Source organism: Acipenser ruthenus, chromosome 2 (assembly GCF_902713425.1).
Source record: "Acipenser ruthenus chromosome 2, fAciRut3.2 maternal haplotype, whole genome shotgun sequence".
Taxonomy (NCBI): domain Eukaryota; kingdom Metazoa; phylum Chordata; class Actinopteri; order Acipenseriformes; family Acipenseridae; genus Acipenser; species Acipenser ruthenus.
This window is the reverse complement of record NC_081190.1, coordinates 9,051,664-9,078,134: the sequence shown is the minus strand read 5'-3', so window position 1 is coordinate 9,078,134 and position 26,471 is coordinate 9,051,664. Positions and strand designations below refer to the sequence as shown.

The following is a 26,471-nucleotide window of genomic DNA, read 5'->3' as shown; positions in this document are numbered from 1 at the left end:
AATCTGTCAGCAGGATTTTCAGGTCGTTTGACAAAAAGGATACAAGTGTTGTAGTGAGCACTGAAGGTGACTGGTGGTTTCATCAATCACACTGGCTTTCTTTAAGTTGATACATAATAGACCCCCTCAATCAACTTCCTTGTTCATTGTCACTTGTTCAGGAACAAAGAAGGTGAACAGGCTTGACTGGGAGTCAAGGTTATGAAATGACTTCTCTGTTATTTACACATGGAAGAAGGGGTAAGTCAGTGTTAGAGAGGGGTCCTCGAGGGGTGTCCAGTTTGTCAATTGGTGATGATAAGCAGTTTGAAGTCATATTTAGACCTTGAGCAGTGAGGTTGCCTGTCAAAGTGTTAAATCTAGACAAGAAGTATTAGAGATTACAGCGTCGTTTATTGACACAGACTAGTCTAACACATCCAAAAATGCTCAAATAAATGTTCACTTTGTCATCTGTGAGGTCTTGCCACTTGACCGCTTAGTGGCTGTGTTTAACCCGGAGTGCATCAGAGCAGTACATGAACACAGGTGGGTAGAGTTTTTACTGTAAGTTAACTAAAAAATTAAAGAATTAATTTCCGTAGCAATATTACAAAATTGATATGGTCGTACAGGAAAAAGCATACAGAATATTGCTTTCAGACTCTCTCCTTATCACGCTTTCTGGATTTGTAACAATAGACTTTGCTCCCCAAACAGTAATCTCAAGGAGCTTTGAACTCCCAGTCTAGCTCTTACATCTCTAGGTAAGCTGCCTTTAGATCTCTTCCAGTATGCAACGTACCATACCTACGTAAAGTTTCAACTGATTGTTCAACATTTCTTGCAGTTTGGTTTTGAGCACTCCCAATACCCGTGAGAAGTTATAGCTTTAATTGCTGAAGGAGCACCTCCTGGTGGATGGACATAATTATTGCTTGGAGGATTAGAGCCAAAGGCTTGGGTTTTCCACTTTTCCCTTGTGAAGTTGTGTTGAAGATGTTCTAGTTTATTGCACATACAGTACACCATGGAAATTAATGTAAACAGTAAATGGAAAATCTGAAATGGGCGTAATTATTGAAAGTGTGATTTATTGCTTTTTTTTACCTTATGAAATATGATCATTATATTACAGTGGAAAATATAGCCTGCATAGGACCTCACTGAAAGTTAAACTTATCCCAGTTAAACATTGTGGAATGAAAATATGAAGGAAATGCACTTTGTGTTCTTTCAGCACTTGTATTCGTGTATACAGTGGTCTCCGGCTAAGAGAACACCCCTCAGGTAGCAAGCCAAGTGTTCTCTTGGACAAAGTGTTCTTTAAGACGGAGTTTACAACCACCGGACACCAATATGAATCAATAAATAAAAACATTTGTATTACTTGTCATGATGCACGTGCATCAACATATAAAATGAACAGAATAAGTAAGGGAAAAGCAATAGGCAGGTGTATGTTAATAAACTATAATAATAAAGTAACTGTAAAACTAAATTAACACAGCACCCCTACAGCAGCTCTAGATTAATTAGGAATACATGTACAGGAGCAATATTCAATACACAATTATTTAACAGAATAGTGAAGCAACTCACCAGAATGGAAAACACCAAATTGCTTGGTTACTTATGTCTGATTCAGGTTTTTTTCAAGAGTTCGAACAATTTCCAACTTTTAGAAAGAGAAACAGCGGCGCGATTTGGCGTTTGTTTACATGCCATTTTGTAGCAATGAGGTGCACTCGTGGAAATCGGAAAATACAAAACAAGTCAATATTACATGATGCCGGATCTGGAACGATTGAATAAACCAATCTGTGTGCCTCAAGACACTCGAGAGGACAAGGCACATTTGAAAATAAACCATATGAATTTAAGTTTGATCATGAAGAGTTATCAGGTTACAAAGCTGTATTAGTTGTGAACGAATCGCCAGTGGTGCCAAAAAGGTGTTCTTTTAAGTAGATATTTGGTCTGATACAAGCCATAATGTTAAGAATTCTCACAGTCTGCAAAGGGTTAAGCGAAGTTCTTGTTCCTTTAGGCAGAGCATTTACAATGGGAAAAATCTGTTTCACCACAAGGGTGTTCTCTTAGCCGAAGTTCTTCTCTTAGGAGGCGTTCCTATACGTGGAGACTGCTGTACCATAGTAGTTATTAACTATTTGAAATGACTTTGTTTCAGAAAGGAGCTGTTGATTACTGTGGATTTGTTCACTCCTTTTCCTTGACTAGTCCACAGTTTTTTTGACAAATCCACCGTTTTCACTTGAATTGGGGAAAATAAATCAAATAAAAGATCAATAGAAGTCTGTATAAACAGCACTGGTATAAATTATTATTACGTCTTTAGATGATGCGTTACCTTTTAGGTGGGCTTGTCTGATACAGAATTTCTTCTCCAATGGGAGGGACAGTGTGCTTCATCAGGCTCAAAACGTATTTGCATGTTCGTTATCGGTTCATTAGTTCATTGATTTGCCTTTTTACTGAATTTCCTGGTGTGCATAGAGAGAGAGGTCTAGAAGGGTTGATAACAAAATGTCTCGTGTGTGTGTGTGTGTGTGTGTGTGTATATATATGTGTATATATATATATATATATATATATATATATATAAATAATATGTGTGTGTATATGAGAGAGAGAGAGATATCTAGATCTAGAGAGAACTGATGGATTCAGTGAAAGCATCTGCCAGTGCAAGGAGAGCTGCTGCTTCTATCAGGCTGTTCTCTGGCTTGGTCTGTTAAGTGCTGGAGTTTACCATCACTTGATAACCCTCCTTTATCCATGAAGACCACCATTCCCTAGATAGAGAGGCTCATTCAGCCTTTGTGTAATTAATAGAGAGTCACTTTTTGCTGCCAGGTGTGCAAAGCGTGTGTTTTTTGCTGTGAGGTTTAGTCATGTTTATTAGAGACAGGGCTCTGAGCTGCCTGGATTCATTGCACGCAACTCTGTAAACAATCCATTCAATCCAAATGATTTTCTGCCACTGGCTTTTAGGCTGACTCAAAGGCAGGGCTTATAAGATGAAAGGCCAACTTATTAACCTCTTCAGTGCCGAGGGCACTCGATTCCTGTCACCGCAGCACAGCAGAGGTTAAAGCAGGGCCTTGATACACAGGTATGCAGCATTGCTTTGGATAATCTGGCTTTTTATTGGCTGTTTTTCTTTCCATGCTGTGTAAAACATGATGGGATGAATTCAGGCAGGGATCATATAAAGTTAGGGATTGGCAATGCAGAACAAACAACATCATTTTTCTACAAGCAGTGTTGCACAGGTAGCACTATGGATTTCATATGTAATTTACATTTTATATATTTTCTAACCCTCATAGCAGTTTTATTTATTGTTATGGTACTATACATCCATCTTCCCCACTTAACTACCATGCTAATGCGTTTAGATTTTAAAATCTCAGAATATAACTTTTTTTTAAGCAGCACTGACAGCGTCTTATTTAATCTACATCTAGAAATGTTACATATGTAAGATACAAACTAACTATAGTAGTAGCAGCTTTGTAATGTAGTCTTGTATGTTAGTTTGTCACGGCTCTAGTTCCTGAGCAATGTTCTAAAATACATGGCTGTTTGTACTTTTACTGGACTGGCTAATTAACCCATGCCTTAGAGAAATCCATAAAGACCTCTGTTTTTTCTTTTTCTTAACTTTACAGCAAAGGCCCAACACCCATGACAAGCTGTCTCATAAAAATAATGCTCAGGTACTAGTTTGCATCCTATAAATCTCAGCAGGGTTTATAACATGGTCCATTATCAGCTAACTGCACAGAATATTTGTCATTTTACACTCTTGAGTTATTTTTTAGTGAAGTGTTTAAAAAATGACGCTTTTCTTCTTTCTCCAATTCCACGCTGTCTGTCTGTTATTCGGGAGATAACAGCTCTTATAAATGTTTCGGTAAGTGTTAAGTAGACAGTTATGTGCACTCTCATTCCACGCTTATTTGCTTACCATAATAAACTGTGATAAAATATGTGTCTCTGAAACTGCGTGCATCAGGAGTCGCAGTGATTTCCACTGGAAATGATGTTGCGTCTGCGGGAACTGTCCAGATATTTACACAGAAATGTAATTAATATGCCAAGCAGGTGCTTGTGTCATCTGTTAAAAAAAGAAACTAACAAACAAAAGAAGACCTTTTATTTCATGAAAACATACATTTTTACATTCAGTGACTTGATATTTGTGTGAGTGAGCTTGCAGCATAGAGCACTTGTATAATACATTGTCTTGTTTGCATGTTTGTTTCTATGAAAAAATGTAAAGGGTTGTAACTTGTGAACAACTTGTTGGATGGATTTGACAAAGTGTATACGCCTTCACAGACAATCTGAACAGGTAGGTTCTCCGTTTCTAAAAGTACTGAAAAGCAAAACACAATGCATGAAGACTTCCAGTTTTAAATTACTGAGTGTATTTTAGTACTTATAATATTGGCTGTACATTTGAGTGATTTAAGTGTTTATAGGTACGAATAGAATTAAATACTGCAATATTTTATGGATGATTTGTATGTACTGTAGACCTATCTTGAATATTTTAGTGTGCAAAATTCAAGTCATTTTAAAAGATGTTTTGAATAGGAAGATACGTCTGTATGGAAACACAATAGATTCCAGATGTATAGCATGATATTCGTTGGTGAGGAGTGAATGGGATTGAGAGCTCTTTTCAGTATCTGGATTGAAGTACCAGCAGCTGGCATATTCCTCACCTCTTTTGCCTCTGTGCCATATTCCCTTTGTGTGACTAGGGTGATTTTGTATATGTTGTTTGGCTGCTTTTCCTTTTTAAAGACACTTGGATGAAAATGTGCAACATTGTGCCAGAGCCATGCTGCAGATTTGCTGAGAGGAGTGCAGATTATCTGGGGGATCTGAGCCTGAGGAACCAAACCTCTCCTTGATGTTAAATAGGATTTCAAAAGCTGGCCATGGGGTCTTGCTGATATTTAGCATAAAAGACCATTTACAGAACATCTGTGGTTCAACTGGGATCCATTTTGCATGAAATGGTGGTTAAACATTAATTTATATGTAATGTTTTTTTTTTTTTTTTTATGAGATTTTGCTGTGCTACCCACTGGATGTATATTAAACTGTAGCTGTCGTCTTAAAGGGAACGTTAAACTGAAGCGCTTTTATGCAGTCTATTAAAGGGTCAACTCCATTTTACCATTGGGTCAAAGAAGGGTGTGTGTGTGTGTGTTTAAATATATGTTTAGGTTTTTGATGGCATGGCAACCATTTTTGGTTGTTTTAAATGGAATCTAATGTAACCTTGTGAACAGGGGTGACATCAGGCCAGGAAAATGAAACCAAAACACACAGCAACTGCTGGCGAAACTGCGGCATTCAGTGTTTTATTAACACAAAGAAAATAAAAGGTTGAACAAAACAGAACATGGCACTTTGGGCCAAAATAAATAGACAAACAAAATGAACAGACACTAACAAACAGGGGACGAACACTAAACAAACACGTACTGTGCTGGTCCTCCAGCACGACGTAGCAATTGCTATTATTATTATTATTATTATTATTATTATTATTATTATTATATATATATATATTTTTTTTATTATTATTATTGTTATCGCCTCACTCTCTCCCGTTCTTTCGCCCTGAACACACAACCCCCGAGTGAGTGAAACGTGCATCTACACATGGGATTCAATTACTAATTAATTATTCACTTGAATCCCAGCATGTGAACTAATTTGTGCGTTCCCTGTGCTCACATACTAATACACATTTTATCTGCACGTGAAGTGATTGTGCAATCCCCTTGCCTAAATACATATTACAAATATACATTTTAAATCACTCATGCTCCACATAGCCCGATTTATATCCTGTGCACCAATACCTATACACCAACATAAACACACCACACTCAACATATAACACAGAATATGCACATGGGCGGGGCACACTGCCACAAACCTACTACAGTAACATAGAACACAGAATACGCACAGGGGCAGGGCACACTGCCACAAACCTACTACAGTAACATATAACACAGAATACACACAGGGACGGGGCACACTGCCAGTAACTCCCTCTCAAGTTCAATACCTTGGACACTTTTTGGAATCTGAAGATCTCCCTCTGTTAAGACCAACCCTATGACAATTGTACTCCAAAATAGAGGAATACCACTGTATTATGTGCTCAAGTCTTCCATTCTTGTTGTATGTGAAATAGACAGAATGCTGATTGTTTTGTCAGTGCCCTATCCAATGAAAAACATGTGAACTTTCTTCCCTTCCAGGTCACCAGCCCAGTATACGTGCCCGCAAAATCTCATGAGCTTCTCCATCGAATGAGTGGCAAAGGGCTAGCAGCCCAGTATCACTTCCCGCGACAGCCCTGCATTTACAGCTCCGACATGGTATCTGTGCAGGTCACACTAACCAACAGCGGAGACCAGAAATTGGAAGACATTCACATCGGGGAGAAGAAACTTCCCTCTGGCCTCCAGATTCACGACTTCAACAGTATAGGTAGGGAATGCAAGTATGCTTGGATTTCAGACGTGAACAATTTTCTTTTTACACAGTTCATGACTGTTGAAGCAAATCTGCGTCTCCTCATGTTTGGGTGTTATATTCATTTCAAACCAGGATTGTTCCAAACAGCACACAATGTGTGGAAGTTCATCTCACTGTAAACTTTTTATTGCCCTTTTACTTTTGGACTGCAAACCCTAAACTGATAGAGAGAGCAATGCTTGATTTCTTGAACCAAAACAAAATACTGCAACTAATTATTATTATTATTACTTGTTTTTTTTTTGTTTGTTTTATTATAATGAAACCTTTGCCCGCAGAATCTCTGGAGCCAGGGGCATCCATCACAGTGTCAATGGGCATCGACTTCAATGATTCCACCCAGGCTGCCAACTTCCAACTTTGGTAAGCCTCTGATACTGTTTACTGAATTCCAGACACTAGCTAGTTTTGTTTTGGAAAGAAAGCAGTGATATTGGTCTGATCCTTGGAAAACAGTCTCCATTCTGTGCTTGGCAGTGTTCAGAGTTGTTGTCCTTTGTATTATTTTCTTCAGAAGATACCACATGACAATGTCCTTTTCCTTATCCTTCCAAGAAACTGGAAATGTAATTTGAAGTTCATTGGCAGTAATGCAGCAGATGATGAATATACGAATTGCTGCATAACTCATTGATTTTATGCAGATTATCACCTTTATGTTTTGGGAGGTCTGCTGCATTAGTGCTGAATATAAAAAAAACGATTACATTCTCCCACATTTCCTAGTAATTGTTTATTATTTTACTACCAGACAAACAACACAGATCAATATTATAGAATGCCAGGCTATGAATAACGTCACCATAATAGATTTGCCTGAGACATTAAAGGTAAATTATTTTTAATGATCTGGACAATGTGAGCCCAATGACACAGCTCACCAAATGAGCATTAGTGATAGATTAGGACCATATTCTATTTTTCTTTTGTGAAATGGAGGAGGGACTTTTGTTTCTTTTTAATGTATTTAATCCATCAGTTTGCAGATTGGTAGCAGTGTACTACTACTAATAATGATAACTATTATTATTATTATTATTATTATTATTATTATTATTATTATTATTATTTATTTCTTAGCAGACGCCCTTATCCAGGGCGACTTACAATTGTTACAAGATATCCCATTATTTTTACATACAATTACATAATTTTTTTGCACAATTTTTTTACATACAATTACCCACTTATACGGTTGGGTTTTTACTGGAGCAATCTAGGTAAAGTACCTTGCTCAAGGGTACAGCAGCAGTGTGTCCCCCACCTGGGATTTTACCCACGACTTTCCAGTCCAGAGTCCTAACCACTACTCCACACTGCTGCCCCTAATAATAATACATAAAAAAACACAGTGATACCTGTTATAACATAAATAATTTCACAAATTTTATTTTGGGTGCAAAAAGATACTATTCATTTAAGTAATGCATTTCTTTTTTCTTTTTTTTTTTAACTGAGCACTTCCAGTAAATGACAAGCCAAATCAATTCACATTTTATTGCAGTTAATGTCAGCCTACGAACACTGACATCCTAGCAAGGAAACAGAGCAATGTCTGCATTAACAGTTACACAGCCTCCAAGATGCATTCAGATAGTCAAGATTAATAAAAAAAAAAGAACCAGAGCAGGAGGTGCCTCCACTTCAATTATTAATCATTACATTTAATGTGTTAACCCATCTCACAAGAGCTTTAGTTACACTGTTTTAACTGATGTGTTAACGCATGTCACAAGAGCTTTAGTTACACTGTTTTAACTGATGTGTTAACCCATCTCACAAGAATTTTAGTTACACTGTTTTAACTGATGTGTTAACCCATCTCACAAGAGCATTAGTTACACTGTTTTAACGGATGTGTTAACCCATCTCACAAGAGCTTTAGTTACACTGCTTTAACTGATGTGTTAACCCATCTCACAAGAGCTTTAGTTACACTGCTTTAACTGATGTGTTAACCCGTCTCACAAGAGCTTTAGTTACACTGCTTTACTATATATAGTAACAGAATTGCACCACTGAAGGTTCGTTGCCCCTTTAAAAATAGACCCAGGAAACAGGAAATTGAGGTTTTTAAGTGTTTACGCACTATTTTTAATAAACAAACACAAAAACCAAATAAACAAAACAAACACCTAGCTCTTTTTTGATCAAGAACTGAAACACAGGACAGGAACCTAACTATAAACAGGACAGCTAAGCTGTTTACCTGTAACATAAACCAATACAAAATAAACACAGTTTTAACACAAAACACTGACAGGTTTCACACTACCTTTTCTTTGTACGCCTGCACGCACTCGCATATATATATATATATATATATATATATATTTGTTGCCCGAAGATAGAACACAGAAACGGATCATCTTTTTCTTTCTTGTTCTTCCTAGACATGCACTTTGTCTTGCATCAAATACAATTGATCCTGTAGCAGTGTAATCACAATTACTCACCTTCTTAATTGCCTGCCCGAAATCAGAAAATGGAAACCGATCGGCAGCGTGGAGATCAATAGTGTTATAGAAAGCCAGTGGGGGCAGGGGAGAGAGGAGTAATGGTTGGATCAATCAGCCTCAAATGCCAATCATTGAGTGTGTTTTGCATGACAATCATTGTCTGTGTGCAGTCCCAGAGCCCCAGAGAGCGATCCATAGCTCTCCCGGTAAACTACCAACACCTTATCAACTCTTCAGGAATTCTGTCGTAGCGGGGAGTTAAGAAACAGAACGTCTTCACGCTCTGCCTGCCATCAGTGTGTCTTTAAAGCTGTACTGGGAAAAGGCTAACTTGGTGACACATTTATCCTCTATACAAAATGCAATTTTTGCGAAACTGTTAATGTTACACAATGTAAGAAAGACTTAACCTGAAGCTTTGTTTAGGACCATTTTGTCTGTTTTTTGTATTCATTTATTTGAAAAAAAACTTCTGAATCAAAATCCGGTTTGAGTCGGTTATAGTGAACCTAGTCAGATCCAGCTGAGCATGTTGCCTATACATGTCAAGTGGATCAAAATACTGTGTACTATTTATATGCATATCAAAATTAAAAGGAATCATTTTGATGATTTGAGATGTGTGCTGTTTTTAAGATTTCGGTGCAGACTGGTATGTTGATTTCAGTATTTAACCACCTTACTAGTGACACTGTCTGTCCTGGGTACTGGGTATTGCAGTTTTTTTTATGATGCTTTGTTGCAATAGCGCTACATGATAGTTGCAAAAGTGGGAGCTTTTTTTGTATTAAACTAGTGAAAGAAGTTGTTCACTTTTACTATCTGAAAGTAGAATCCCTTGCATGCAGATGATCACCCTGGGTCCTGTGACCAGTGTGACCCATTATCCATTATTCCCATTATTCCAGTCTGGAATTTCATTCTAGTGTCAGGAGTTTCTAATCAAGGTCGTGCCACAATCTGCCAGCATACCAGCTGGTTAATGACTCGTCTTGGTTGGCCAGATGTAAAATTGGCATCCCTGATAGTTTTGCATGGTTGGCAGGCTTATGACACAGGTTAATTTTTAAAGGGGGGAGGGGAAAATAATTAATTTTATTTCCAGTTTATTTAAGTACAAGAAAGCTTGCCAAGAAGCAACATCTATTTTCCAGGTGCTTCTACAGCAGTAGTAGCAATGGCACTCTGGTTATACATTGTGGCTAGATCAGTCCGTCGTGTGCGGTGTCTGTTTAAACAGAGGAAACATGCAGGCATCTGTGTTTTTAGAAAAAGACCACCCTTGGGACCTGAACAATTACACCTTTTTTCCATTTGAGGAACCACAGGAGGTGCCTTATCTTCCCACATTAAATCCTTGCAAGTCTGTTTCTATCACGGTTACATGGATTACTAAAAGCAAAGGATCAAGATTATCTCTTTAGAATGTAAGCTTCCATGCAGCTGACGATCCATTAAGCTGATGGAACACAAAGCCACTTTTTCAGGAATAGTGGCTTGAAACCTGGTTCCAAGAGACCGAGAGACCCAGTTTGAGGCAACTTTTCTGTATCAAGCCCCAAGTGGCCTGGAACCTAGTCTTCTGAAACCAAGTTCCAAGCCACAAAGTGGCTTTGTGTTCAGTCAGCTTTCATTTCAAGTAACAATTTGACGTTGCAGTGAAAGGATCATGAAGAGATGATGGCTACGGTATCTTTAAACTTTGTGGTTCTGTTGCTAGGGGGTGAGAATGAAGGATAAATCTGAGAGATGCACAATTTATTTTAATGAATTAAATAAATAAAAACATAATTCCCCAAAATGAGGGAAATATATATATGACCGATTCATTTTGTATGTCATGGTGTTGTTGCTGTCAGCCAGTGTGTTCATATGGGTTTCAGCATGTAAAAATACCTCCTAATCTCTTTCAGCACGAAAAGTGACCAGTTCAACGTCAGTATTCAACCAGCTGTGGGAGAACTGCTTCTACCAGTCACCATGTCTGAGCAGGACTTCAGGACACAGCAAGGTGAGCACGCATACGGAACTGGAACGTTCCCCATAGATGGCTGTGGTACAAGTACCACTTATCATTACAAGTGGTTCAACCCACCTGATTTCAGATCATTCAGGTTACATTGGATCCACCCATAGAAACAGACATAGAAACATATAAAATATTGAACAGAGGCGACCCGGTGTCATGATGTCGGCTACGTGATTTCACACTGCTTTTTGAAGAAGCCAGGTCAACCTGGGTAACAGAAGCAAGTACAGGGCTCATGGTGTGTTTCAATCAACAAAAATATGGCTAAACAGAATAAACAGAAATGTTCCTTGCGGAAATGAAACCTTCTCACAGGCGTGGCTGTTTGTTATTTCATCCGCTTACAAACACCCATCATGCATTTTGTCTCGCTCGATCTAGGGTCAAAGCGTGTCGACCCACATCCTGAGGTGGGATTGTAACCCAGGCAGTCAGAAGCCCTGTCGAGACCTGGGTAGGAGCGCTAGTGTGAGAGGGGCTAGAGATACCTAAAAGGAAATCATTTACATTAGTTACCCATTGCCTTTGCCTGTTTTTTGCAATTGGACTATGATGGCGAGAGTAAAGGAGTAATAGAAAGGCTTGAGAGTGTGTAATAACGCTGTATAATCAGGGCAATTCTGATGGATCATGGAGATTTAGAAAGAAAAACAAGGGTGAAGCTCGAGGTTTTTTTTTTTTAATTGTTTATATACTGAGCATCAAAAGAAACGTATGACTTATATTTGAGCATCACAAGAAACATATCGCTTATATTTGAGCATCAAAAGAAACATACCACTTACATTTGGATAGAATTAACTAGATGTGAACAAAAAATGACAAACTCTGTTTTAGAGCAGGTGCAGTGGCTTTTTACTATGATGATTTAACAATTTACGTCCCGAAGATGCAGCAAAATGATCTGTCGATCTTGGGCAGGTGTTGTGACTCTTGGTCTCAAGACTTTTATAAACCACAATAAAAGTTAAATAAAATAAAAATAAAATAAGTACGGTAAGACATTTGTTTGTTTACGTGCAAGTTTTGCACAAATGAAGGCTGACTTAAACTAAAGCATCAGTTTTGTAAACAGTAGAATAGTTTTTTTTTTTTTTACTTTTCGTTTAAAGAAAGTGTTTTCCTGCACTTATTCAGCATTTTTTTTAACTGCTTAAAAAAGAATGCTGTTGAGCTTAAATTGCTTTGTGAAGTAAATAGGTGGCATCATTCAATGAGGGATGGTATTCAGCAGGCTTAGTCGTGCCACAAACAAATAAAGTTCAAATGACAGTACAGCAAAAAAATTAATAAAATAAAAAAAAGTACACTTTTTTTGTTTTTTATGGAATTGTTTGGGTGATTTGAAACTAAATGAGTGTTTTATTTTTTTAATTTTTTATTTAAGTATAAACTGTTCCTCAAAAGTAATCACGTATGTTTCATACTGATGGGAAAATATGATAACATTTCTCTAGTATACCTGTTGTATTAAGAACTAGTACTGTAGTTTGAAAAAAAATATTAATGTTTTATTAAAATGGCCTGGAGATACTGTAATTGTATAACTAAAAAATGAAAACGTTTGAATTTATTGCCAACATAGAAGCTTGTGTCTGTGTGTTTTTTGTTTGTTTGTTGTTTTGTTGACCCTCACTATAACGCCACCCTCGCTTATTGCCTGTTTTTGCCCATGACGCTTACCTGGCAGTATAAAGAGGGTTGACTCTGTGTGTGTGTATGTGTGTGTGTATATATATATATATATATATATATGTATGTATGTATGTATGTATGTATGTATGTATGTATGTATGTATGTATGTATGTATGTATGTATGTATGTATGTATGTATGTATGTATGTATGTATACATACACAGTCTAACTTCATTATAACAACCCCCCCCTCCCCCCCCGGGACCTGCAGAAATGTTCGTTATATCAGGTTGTTCACTATAATAGGGGTTGGCAATTTGCTGTATCAGAATAAACGCCGAAATTGAATTGAACATCTTTATACAGTATACAGTAATGTATTTCAAGACAACTTCACATTGATCAACATTTAAACTGTATATTTAAAAGAAAACAGTAAAGAAATAAAAAAAATAAAAAGTACACTTAATGCTGAATACAGTAATTACGTCCCCTTTCTATTGAAAAACATATCCAGTGTAGATTGCTTCGTACGTTTCGTGCTTTTCTCAATGCATGCCGTTTCAATCTTGTTACCTCCTCACGCCTGTTGCCATGGTTACAGTTTGTGTGAAGATGGCCGCATACGTCGCACATGATTCGCACTACAATAGGTTATCTATGAATCAGCCTTATATTCGAATTAGCCTACCAAGGTCTTTGTTTTCACTGAGAGAATAACACATTCACACTGGAGAAAGTTCAGTGTCAGTCACTACTGAGATCTTTTTATCCGGTTAGATTTGGTAAAAGTGATCATTCTAATTTCCATTAAAAAAAACTCAAACTCAATAATGGCTTCTGAGTGGGTACAGTAGTATCGGTGTGAGTAACATGGTAGAGTGCTAAATAGAAGAATGCATTTCGGAAAAACGTTTCCAGCAGTGCAGCTTCAGTATATATCATATCATTGCTGAAGTACTTATGTATTTATGCTACATGCTTGGTTGTGTAAGTAGTAGTAGCAGCAATAGAAACGGACCAATACGTGGGTAGGGTTGCAGCATAAAATCCAAATGAGATGTACACAGTTAAGGAGAAATGAAAGGTAACAATTGACATTCATGTCAACAGACCTTCTTTCGGAAATGCCTGTGTAGACGGGGGGAACAAAATAATTACTTTCCACATCTATAACCCGTAGAAAACCTATTAGCCTAAATGTGATTGCCCACATAAAAAAAAAAACTGCTCAAGGCAGTGAGATGATATCTGTGGAAGATTGACATGTCCCACCAACCTGTTTTAAAGCTGCCTAAATTACTGCAGGATTTGCAGTTTTTTCCCCCATCAATAATAAAAAATAAAATAAATAAATAACACACAAAATAAAAAGCAGTCATGTAGATTTATGTATGTATGTATTTTTAGATTTACCTTTCTCTGACCCTTTTTAATGTATTACCTGTTTATTCTTTGTCAGGTAGATTGTTTAGCTTTAATTGAGCAGTAATAAATATGTTGTTCTCATGGGTTAACTTTTTTCAGTTTCAGTGTGTGACTGCTTCTACATTGCACACCGTTATTGCTGATTCTTACCTGTCTTTCTGAAGCCGCTATCTCACTACTTTGCAACAACTCTGCAAACTTCAAATGAGTGAACTGCATCTGTTTATGCTGCCTCCTGTCTTCATTTAAGTCGATGGAGGCCATAGATGCACCAAGAAACAGATCAAATTATTAGCATTTTTTTTTTCTTCTCCCCCTGCATGTTTTCATCACGCCTTGATGTTTTGATCAAGTTTTGTTTGCTCTGCTGTGACTCGGCCACTTTCCTGACTGGTCATACAGAACCGTGAGCACAGAGGAGAAGCACTCTGCGTGGATTGCTGGGAGCCTCGACGGACTTGTTGCCAAAATTCCTTATTCTTCTGCCATTTTCCCTCTATGGTTGTTGATTATTTGTCTGAATAAATGTGGCAGCTGTGTGTTGTGTTTAATAGAGCAGAAAGGCTACTCAGAATAAAGCTATTTGAACATGTGTTTATATGAAATATTTGTAAATATAGGCAGGTCTCCAGGTGCCTCGGCAGTGCCTTCCCCTGTCTTCCTGAATTCGCATTTTGACACTGGACTTGCGACTGGCAAATATGCCACATGCTCTTCTAAGTCCCTTTGCAGCCACCATTTATATTTCCAGGATAAGCTTTATATATGCAGAGCTCCTATAGTGATGTTTTACCTCTGAAGTGGACCCAAGCAAATCTGATCAAAATTCCCACAGGATATAATGGAAATGCTTGGGTCTGTTAAAGCAAAAAAATAATACAAAGTTTGCTTGACTGCATGTGGCATTACGTGTTCGCTGCGCCTCTGTCCTGGCCATTCTGCTGTTTTTGTAGGTTTAAATATAGAAAGGTAAATGCTCTTTTTTAAAGAAGAGAATATATATATATATATATTATATTATTATTATTATTATTATTATTATTATTTGTTTACTTAGCAGACGCCTTTATCCAAGGCGACTTACAGAGACTAGGGTGTGTGAACTATGCATCAGCTGCAGAGTCACTTACAATTACGTCTCACCCGAAAGACGGAGCACAAGGAGGTTAAGTGACTTGCTCAGGGTCACACAATGAGTCAGTGGCTGAGGTGGGATTTGAGGTGGGATATATATAATTTGACATTGTTGGTGAGGGTTTTGTGTATAGCCAGACATTTCAAAGTTCTTTCTTTCACATTGATGATTATTGTAAGTAACTATTTTTCAATTCACTAAAATATTTGACATAGATTCACTGATGGATTTATAACGTTTTTTGTTTTTTTCAATTCAGTTCTCTGTTCTTACAATTGAACCCATTAGCATTTTTGGCTGCTAAAACACCAGTCTAATTATTAATTGCTATTGCACAGGAAAGCTCTTGTTGGTATTCATGTCATACTAATGTGGAATATAAATGATAATTGCAAGACTACCTTTGTTTTAAGTAAATAGGGAGGAAAAAATCAACTTATTTCTAATTTGTTTATATGCGCCTGCGAGGAAGGATGCTTTAGGACTCCTGTTTAGATTTGCAGTGTTATAATGTAGTTTTTATATGTGCAGGGTTTTATACTGTAAACTGTCCCCAAGTAAACCTTTTCCTGTGACTGGGAAAACATTTCCATTTTCTGTGCCTCAGACTTCCTTAAGCAATCACATTTGATGCTCCTTAATTACGGCACACTTTTTTCTTTTGCAGGTTCTTTTCCAGCTCAGCAATCGAGACAATACATTTGCTTACCATGCTGCTCTGCTAAGTGTTCTTCTGCATGTAAATTAATCTTGATTCAGTTTACACTGTCATGCTGAGTGGTACAAATTGCCTATAGCAATAAAACAGCACGAGTAAAAAGGCAGATTGAGCGTGCGCCTCACTTGATAGGATGTTACTTTGCTTTATGCCAATACATTAGCTGAAGATAATGAATCTTCTGTTCTGAAAAGCATGGTAAAGTTGATTTTTAATTTTACTTCAATGGAGCAGTACCTTGTCTTTTTAAAGTACAAGTTAGACAAACCATTAATGACAACAGCGTTAAGGTTAAATATGAAGCGATGCATTCACTTATCTGAGTGCTATCCATCTTTCCATTTACAGGAGCTTGACAAAAGTACTGGCTTTGTGCAACATTTCCTTTAATTGCATGCTGGGGAAAACAGGCTTTTAACACAAACATAGTTACATTCATTTATTCAGCGCTTGCTTTTCAGTAGAGCTTAATGGAGAAGGTTTAAATCCTAAGTGAGCACACACATCTCTTACCAGTATTATCTCAACCCCGTTGCTGTGGTTAAAAGCAGTTTTAGAGTGCCTGTGCAATTTCTGAGGTCCATACACCTTATTTTGTACTTGCTCAGCCTGTTACAGAATGTACCTTTTCACTAGTTGATAGAATTAGGGACTTCCTCCTTTCAAATCCATTTCAAGCCCACAGTAACCTGAAATGGAATTAGTTAGCTGTTTGTGTATGCATTGTGCTGCTTCTTTAATGCAGAAATAAACTTGTTTCATTCATATATATATATATATATATATATATATATATATATATATATATATATATATATATATATATATAAACCTAACCCATTTTATTTTAATAGTGAGTTTTCAGTTTATCAATTCCTTCTCTTCAAGTATTTCTGGTTATTGAGAATCCTGTTGGATCCTGATCCTCCTTGGCTATAGAACTGTGCTGTTTTTTGAATTTCATATATTGTTTACTTCAAGTCATTCATTAAACTATTACATCATTGGGAAGGAGAGTGCTTGATTTGCTGCTCATTAACACCTAAACAGATATGTGTTTATTTGCATGTATTTACTATGATTCTTTTAATAGAATCAGTGGCAAAATTGGTAGACAACATGGAACTGTGTGGATATCTACTTAGTAATTTCTGAAATCTGCATTGAAATAATATTTCATACAGTTCCTATCAAAAATAAGAAATATGCGATATATGAAAGCATAAGGTCCTACTTTTTGAAGATTTTTTCCTATCGTTAATGGCTGTTTAAGGTGAAACGAATGTTTATTATGTTGCCTACCACTTTTTCTAATATTTAAAACTTATTCTTAGTATTTCATTGGGTCAGTTCCCTGACCTCTGTGCACCCATCCTTTAGAATATAGGATGTTTTAAAGTATATATCATAAGAAAGCTATTGAAGAGTGTGGGGTGTCTACTTTACCAATGTACACTTGAATTGTATTTACTAGTTTAAACTGTATAATTGTTTCATTCACAGGAAAGCTTACAGGAATGAATGAGAGTACTGCTACCATCAGTGTTGCTCCTGAAAACTCCTCAGGCAGAGCCATAGTGCACAAGGTGGTGACTGCAGCTAACCTGGGGGTGGTACCTTCTGCTCAAGATAGCATCCACAGGTAAAACCGATGGCAATTCAAACTTTCAGTCTAATGCATCTGTGAACAGAATAATGGATTTCCTGCAGTGTTTACACCAGTCAATGTTTGCCTCCATCATTTTGAAAAGGAGAAAACCACGTAACTCATATCCCCCCAAATACTTGAACATTCATCTTACTCCTTCTAACTAAACTACATTTTTTCTTGATAAACATTAAGTTGGCAAAACAAAAAAACTGGTGCAAACAATTATATACATTTTCCAGGTATATATCGGTGGTAATATTACTGTAATGTATGGCAATATCAAATCCAAGATATTCATAAAGCAGCAGTAGCTAGTGTAATTCAATTAGTGTTTTAATTGTATTACGGTAAGAAATTGTACCATATGGTAGCAGAGCTAACAAGAATTTTATAATATATATTTCTGAATTATTTTTAGTATGAAGTACAAATAAAGGGCCAGTTTGTTTTATTGAATACAAGTTCGGTGAAATGATTTGAGATTTTGTGAACTTGGTTAGCTGGTTGATTTCTGTGGAGATGAACCTGCGATTTGCAGTCATGTTCGTTTAATAAGAGGTGGAGCCCCCATGCTCGGTGGAAGGGAAGGCTAGGGCACTGGGGTCTGAGCCCCTGCTCTGTGCATGGGATCTGTAAGAAGGCTGTCTGAACACATTAAGAGCCCCTCGTTCATGTAGAACAGCTCCCTGCAGAGCTCTGTCTTGCACTGGCGTATTATAGATGTCGTGGTTAATGCAAAACTGTTTTTATTTTAGTCTTTTCTTATTGCATATTTTAACCCTTTGCGGTCCATTTATTAAATGCGCGTCAGGCACGCCAGGTCTAATTAATTTTCACACGCGCAGTTAATTTTAGACGTGCTGTTTTAAAAGTATTTTTTTTCACAGTCAAACGGGTTTAAAAGGCCCTGCATATCAACAAAGCACTCACTAGGCATCTCCAGCCCCGCCCCACCCTTTCGTTCGCTATAGCTTTCACCTATATAAGAAATAAATAATAATAATAATAATAGTCGTACATACCGATCAATGATCTCCTGATCACTCGTTTTATCACCAAACTCCTCAATAATGCAATCCAAGTCATTATTTTATTACTATAACATCTCAAAAAGCTCTGCAAATGTCCGTGTTCTCTGTGCGGGGACTCACTATCAGCCAGCTTGTTTACTTATGACCGCCCCGTTATCTGATACCAGGGCCATGTATGACTATTCATGAGATACGCCTTTGTTTTTTTTTTGTTTTTTTTGTTGTTTTTTTACTTGTCTCGGCTCCTGTCATTCCCACTCGGCCATTGAATGGTTTTCTCGACTTTTTCCGGAGAAAAAAATGACTAAAACCCGTTTTTTGCGTTTCTATAATGATGTCGGACAGGGTCCGACAACAGACCTAATAGGAATAATTGCAATGTCGGACCAGGTCCGACAATGGACCGCAAAGGGTTAAAATCCCACTTTGCACTAAACAAAATATAACTTTTGAAAAAAAAAAACATGTTGAAATTGAAAAGCATCGCAATCTAGAAGTACGATACAAGATACATTTACTGAGTTTTTTGCTCATGTTTTCACCTCTTTTTATCCAAGTAACTGTTGATTTTCAAAACAAATAATAAACCGTTCTGTGTGGTAATTAGGTGTCTCCTATGTCCATGCAAGTACAGTGCTTCTCCTTTTTATATAAGCTGTTTTATGTCTTACAGCAGGAATGAAAGTGCCAGGAGAATGTCATTATTGGGTAAATGGAGCCGTGACTGTACTGCCTTAAGTCAAGGGATCACAGTCATTTCTTACCAATTTTGAATCAAGTTTATTTTTTTTTTCCACTTACATAAAAAAGTGAGTGGTACATACCACTTAAACGGAGGACAGTACATTGTGTTTGCACTGCATGCTGTGTTGTGAAATATTTCATCTACAACACAGAATGGGCACCTCGGACCACTTTAGAATGACAGTAATCCCATGATTTGATTATGAAGTACAAATGCATATGAAACAACCTTGGAAAAATGTAATAGCTAAAGGAAGGGCACATAGAAAGTACGTGCAAATCAATGGGAAGCAATAGCAGAGAAGGGGGGGGACCAGAGTGCAAAACCTCATATTTCATCTTGAATAACCAGTAGCACAAATTGTCCCAAGTCATCAATCTCCAGCGTGTCCCAGCATATGCAGAGGGCCCTGCGTGTTTCCTGGAATGTTTGTGTGTATTGAGGATGATAAAATATTGCCATGGACGTATTTATTTATTTATTTGCAGATTTTAGATTGTCTTTTCACACAATTTTAGACCTATTTTAATAGTTTTTAAACACAATACACTTTTTTACTCCCCAAGTTGAAATGCAGCATTCGCTTCTCAATAGTTATTAAGCAATAAACGTATTTTTGTTGCCTTCACAATAGGGAGCTATTTGCTTACATGCCCACTACTGTATTTTAAATTCCATTTGATATGCGCATGGGTACAAACACTGCAAACCTGATTTGTATATACTGCCAGAAGTAATGAACAGGCATGCACAATGCAGAATATTGGTTTGCAGTACTTTCACTGTGCTATACTTGCTATACTTTGGGATTGTTGTTTTTTGTTCATTTACTCCCAAAGTAGTTCATTATATATCGAAACAACTATTAGGGGGTTTAGATTACTTTAATTGCGTGAATCTTGCTTCCCAAGTGTAAAGGCGAACAGTTGTCAGTCTAACCAAAATGCACTCTTGCTATTCTGTTGAGCCCTAATGTGAATTCAGTTTAACATTCTTATTGCAAATTCACAGTATTGGTCCTAATCGGTTTGCTTAATGCATGTAACCCCCACTGTGTAAGTGTTGTGGTTCAGTGTTTAAAAAGTGCTCTAACTCGATTATAATCAGTAATTCGATTCCGGTGTCTGCATGCGTGCTATTAGTCTGGCACAACTGTTTTCACTGACTTGGTTTGGTTCTGCAAAACCAAGCCTTTGTACTTATGTTAAGTATTACCTTAGTTTGCCACTGTGTGCTGTGCGAGTGAAGCTTTTGACACGTGATGGCATTAAATGAAATGAACCAGATCAGTGGTTAAGGTAAATATGTTTTATAATCATCACATATGCATTTTCTTTTATTGGTAAATTAGTAAGAAACAATTATTTTATAGAGCACTACAATTTGAATTTTACATTTTGTTTGTTTGTTTGGCTCCTGTAAAACATCCACATGCAAAACATGTTTTAGATCCAATTAAAATGCATCTGGAAATGTTTGAAAGGGAACGCTCATTTATATCTGACAATGAAAATGGATTCAATTAAGATTCTGTAGCAATCAGCACTTCTGTGTGTTTGTTTGCTTGTTGCCACAGTAGGCATGCACAAATGATTGTTATGTTTAGAAACCTGGGTCCTTTGTCTGCATATATGCATTTTTATAGTTGACGTAGTTGATATGAAAGTTGTGTATTGATATCGTGTGCGTATTTCGATATAGATCATTTCAAAGTCTTCCAAAACTCAACTGACTCCTCCGAGAATTCAGTGTGGTAGTGAGAAAGTCAGACGGACAGTTCTATACCAAAAAAACTTCAATAACTACACAGAATGGACTTAAAAAACATTTAATTCATGACTGATTAGTAAAACAATTATGAACTGCAGACCTTGGCTTATAGTGGGAAACTAAAGCCTGCGGCTTTGAGCATTATAGTCCCCCTGTTGTTATTTGTAGTTCTTCCCTCGGGGGCCATAGTTTCCCACTATTCGCCTCTTCTCCAGTCCATATTTACTGATTTTGAAAAGCATCTATCCTAGTAAACAAGGGATTAATGGAAACATTCTACCCCCAGTCGATTTGTCACTGTGCTTATGAGAAATATTGAGGATTTAAAATGTGCATATCAGAGTAGGGGAGCACGATAATACTGCTATACCGGTATGTTGTGATATTCATCAGCAATACAATAACCAGTATTTGAACAACAACACCGGTGTTTTTGGAAAATGTTGGCTGTTGTCTTGTGAGAATCACTTCCCGCGAGAACTCGTAATGCAAACACAAAAGAAAATATGACAGAAGCACACAGATTTTGAGCTGCTTAAATTCTGCAAAGCAAAGTCACGTGTGTGGAATAATTTCCTAATAAGAAAAATCTAAGCAGCATGGCAGTATAGCATCAAACATTGCAGTATGTTGTTTATGCAAGGCTGAAGTAAAATATGCTGGCGGTACCACCAACCTTACATACAGTGGTGTAGTCCTACATCTTAAAGTACCGGAATGCTGTTTATTCCAAACCCCTGGTCTCCTTACTGACCGATATATAAAGAAGCTTTAATAATAATAATAATAATAATAATAATAATAATAATAATAATAATAATAATAATAATAATAATAATAATTTTAAAATTACATTTAAATTGCATTAGTAGCAGGGATGGTCCAGGACTACAGACACATTGTTTCATCCTTCTGACATCTGATTGGCTGAGCTATTGAGGGTTATACAGTCATAGACAAAACTATTGGCACCCAACACTTTAATATAAGATCATTCATGAAAACATGTTAAATACAGTAATTTAGTGAACATTAGCAGCTAATTAATACATTAATATGATGTGTACACAATTTCTGGTAGTTAAACAAACAAACAAAAAACAAAAGCCCTTAAACAATTTCAAATATTTGTTAATGGCAACTATTGCACCTTTACATTAAAAGTCTGTAAAAATGTAATAGAACTAATTAACAATTCACTGATTGAAAACCATTGCACAGTAATTAAGCTGTCAATAGCCAGAAAAAAATAGGTAATTATTTCCAACATCTGTTGAACATTTTGGCAACACAGCAGATGATGGTCAAGACAAAGGGGTTGGATTCATGTTTGAGAAAAGCAAACTATGACAAAGGAAATGACTACAGAGCAGTATCAAATAAATATGGAACACCAAAATCCACAATCAGCAGTAATCAAGATGTACCACAGAACAAATTTAACTGAAATGTTTGAAAAAAGTCCAAAGAAAATTATGGGTACAGCTAAAAACAATCCAGGATTAACAGCCAAGACCTTCAAAAAAGATTTAGAAGCATCAGGCACAAGAGTTCATGAAAGAACTGTACAGAGGCACCTGAACACAGAAGAGCTGTATACAGAAGAGCGGTATACACGCAGACCTCGCTGCAAACCACTTAAAACAAACCATCTAAAATTTGCCAACAAATATGAACAGGGGAATATGAAGCATTCTTCAACAAAATTATCTTGTCCAATGAGACTTATAGAAATTTTCCCCCAAAATGTCTCACAGTATGTTTGGATATTGTATTGTGCCAGTACTTTTGTTTGCAACATGTATCTCATGATTCTCTTGAATGATTTTGATTTGCAGACACATTTGCAAAGCATGTTACAGTATATGGTAACAGTATGTAACATGAAGTGTGATCCTCCTTGCTATCTCCTGAAGAACTATCCACTTGCTGTTACGTCTATGGCTTATTACTTGCGGTAATTTGCAAGAGCAGTGCCCCCGTTAACCAGCCTACAGTACACAAATGAAACATTTGAGCTAAGGTTCAGTCATTTTTGTAATAGGAAATGGTTAATGTTTTTGTTAATCCCTTTTTTTATTTTTTTGAGACAACACCTTTAGAATGTCCGGTGCCAGCGTTCATGCTGAGGAAGCCTGGCATTAGTAGGGCATGTTTTAATTGCACACAGTATATACTAATACAAAATATCTATTATTCTACAATGGTGCTTAAAACAGGCTCAGATTATTCAACTCAGCATCTATTAACTGCTAATTAACAGTAACGTAGGGATTGTTACTTTCATTGTCTGCTTAGTTTTTGCGTACACGGCTATAAAATGTAAAAACTGTGCCAAAACCCCCGATCAACTGTTATTGTAGCCCAGTGAAAAGAAAACACAGTGCTATGCTAAAACGGTAGGATGGTACACACTTTTAACATTTTTCATTGTTTAAACATTTTGCTGCATCTCTTTTTAAAAAAAAAAAAAAAATGTATGTGAAATTGTAGTGAACCTTAATGTACGTCATAAATAAATTTCTATATTAAAATATTCTCTAAACCCTTGGTGTATGGTATACTCCAATAGGCTTTGAACGGCGTGTGTTCTACATGTGCTTGTCTTTAATGGGTTAAGGTGATTGTAATGGAGGATTCTGCAGCTCAGTACCCTATTCTGTAGCTAATTAGAAATTACTAGAGCTTGTTGTTGAGGAAAGGCAGAAACATCTACAATGTGGCCACTAGGAGGCAGCACTGCTTTTGCTATTTGCCATGACCTAAATTGAGCCTTAAAAAATGATTGGTTAAAAGAAAGTGGTAATAAATCAGAACAGGAATACAATGTACATTTGGTCTGACAGTTCTTAATCTAAAACAAACCCTAAAATGATATAATCTAAAAGTGAATTTATTTTCTATTTGTTTTTTTGTTGTTTTTTTTTTTTTTTGTGCATTTATAAAGCAGTTGGTCCTGATTCCAGATTTACACGGATTGCCCTCACGTAACCCCTTGACAGCTTGCTTTGATCTTCCTATTCCAGCTTTTTTTTTGTTGTAAGAATTATGAAATATTACAAGGCAAGGTTCAGTTGTGGTTATTCTTCTTGCATGCAAGCCTTCTAAAATCTGGAGGGTCTTCTTTTTAAGTTTTGGAGATTTTCAAGTGCTTTATCTCTCTGATGAACCTGCACACGCTTGACTAACTTGTTTTTTGTTGCATACCAGAACAAGTGTGTAGCACATTTAATATATGAGTTTATAATGTTCTTCTGCTTGGACTTACTGCCTTGGAAAGATATTTCAAATCCTCAATAAGCTTTCCTGGTTAAGTGCATTAAAATACATGAATAGTTATTTGCCTAATGTTATTCTGTTATATTTAGGTAACATTTGCTTTAACAAGTGACACATCTGCCATTAAATTACTCTTCTCTTTCAAAGTAAATTGGTTGTTACCTGCACAGTTGCCCATCTGTGACAAACCTGTGCTAGTGAGTGTCTGTTTGTGTGAAGCCTGCTCTCCTTTCCAGCAGCGCTATCCTATGTGCATTCTCTGTGTGGCCTCATTACACATTTGTCAACTTTAGGCTAATTATTTCTGTACAGCTAGGGCAGGGAGCTGCATCCTCCGATCGTCTTTCTTGCTAATAGGATTGTATGTGCTTCAGCTGACAGTAATTGAAGGTTTCATGTCAAAAGAGTGTTAGCCTGAGTGGGCCTTTGTCACGACTGCTGGTACCCGTTAAAACACAAAGTAAAAGGATCAAACTAGGATTATCTGAATTAAAGGATGGCCAGAGGCAATACCAAGTCCTTAGACTAAGTTACTAAGTTCCTTTAGGGGTAATTCCACCTGTAATCTAGCTAGTTGTAATGTGTTTTCATAAGTGAATTGCTACAGAGTGCAAGTTTGGTTTTAGTTTTTCTTAACTAATGATTAATTTGATCTTCCTCTTTTGAAATCGGTGTTCTATAGTACCTATATAGATGCATACTAACGCTTTGGTTGGATAATAGGCCTTTCAGAATTAGTAGACCAAATGCTAGTTAATGTAATATGCCATCTGCCTTACCTGAAAGATTAAAATAAATTCAACTCTCACATGCCAATGATTAAATTGGATTACTTTACATTAAAAATTCTGTGTTTGTTCATTTTTTTCAATTTATTCCAATATTGACATTTTGAAAACCTCATCTTTATGGGCAGAAACAAAACACAGAAGGGACTTTTTTATTTATGTATTTATTTATTACACAAATGATCTCCAAACTCTTTGATAGAAGCAAAAGTATTCTGATCTGAAGGAAAGGACGCTTGTCACAAAAGGAACGTATCACTCCTTTATGAACTACAGTAATTCAAAATAATAATAATAATAATTGAAGCGTATGTAGACTTTTTTAATGTGGCAGTTTTCTGTACCAGGTTTCATGTGGTTGACTGAAACTAAACTTATGTTTAAAGAAAAAAAATCTTACATTCTAACCTTAAGCAGAATGTACAATTGGACCGAATGACTGCTGGACCAGTTTGATACGAATGACTGCCGAACTGGGAATCCTAGGGTCTGCTGGACCAGTTTGTTACGAATGACTGCCGAACTGGGAATCCTAGGGTCTGCTGGACCAGTTTGTTACGTTAAACAAAAAAATATATTATTATTATTATTATTATTATTATTATTATTATTATTATTATTATTATTATTATTTATTTCTTAGCAGACGCACTTACCCAGGGCGACTTACAGTTGTATACAAAATATACATATCAAGAATTACATTACAATTAAGAGCAAGATACAAAATACAGTGACTTCAGTACTAATAAGAGCAAATACAAAACACAGTACGATTTAGTATTGGGGCAATTCATGAGCAGATAACAGTGCTGATAGTTACATCAGGGTTAGATACGAGTGCAAGTGAAATACAAAATACTACAGATTGGATTAAGAGCATGATTAAATACAGTGAAATAGGGAGCAGATAAGTGCAAGTTAAAGTGCATTAAAGGCAGAGTGCTATATAGTCGTATTTACTATCCAAACGCCTCACTTATTTTCTTGACTGATTCATATTTTAAATATGTGTTGCAGACTCAGCCATAGTAGAAAATGAAATGCCCCTCGGAAAGACTCGCGGGCATTATAGCCCCCTGTCGGGAACAATAGTCTTCCTTCGGGTCAATCATTTTCTACTGTAGCGCTCCTCTCCAGTCCATATTTACTATATATATATCTATATATCTATATATCTATATATCTATATATCTATATAAAACAAAATCAGCATGGTAAA

General features: G+C 36.6%; 1 protein-coding gene across 2 annotated transcripts in view; it reads left to right on the top strand.

The window, feature by feature from the left end:
* Positions 1–26,471, top strand: part of LOC117403700 (AP-3 complex subunit beta-1-like) — a 107,282-nt gene that overhangs the window by 73,297 nt on the left and 7,514 nt on the right. For both annotated transcript variants that reach the window (XM_058988527.1, XM_058988521.1), the window contains exons 23-26: positions 6,300–6,531; positions 6,858–6,942; positions 10,952–11,049; positions 17,489–17,627. In XM_058988527.1, the coding sequence (XP_058844510.1) occupies positions 6,300–6,531; positions 6,858–6,942; positions 10,952–11,049; positions 17,489–17,627 (554 nt within the window). The remainder of the gene's footprint in view (positions 1–6,299; positions 6,532–6,857; positions 6,943–10,951; positions 11,050–17,488; positions 17,628–26,471) is intronic.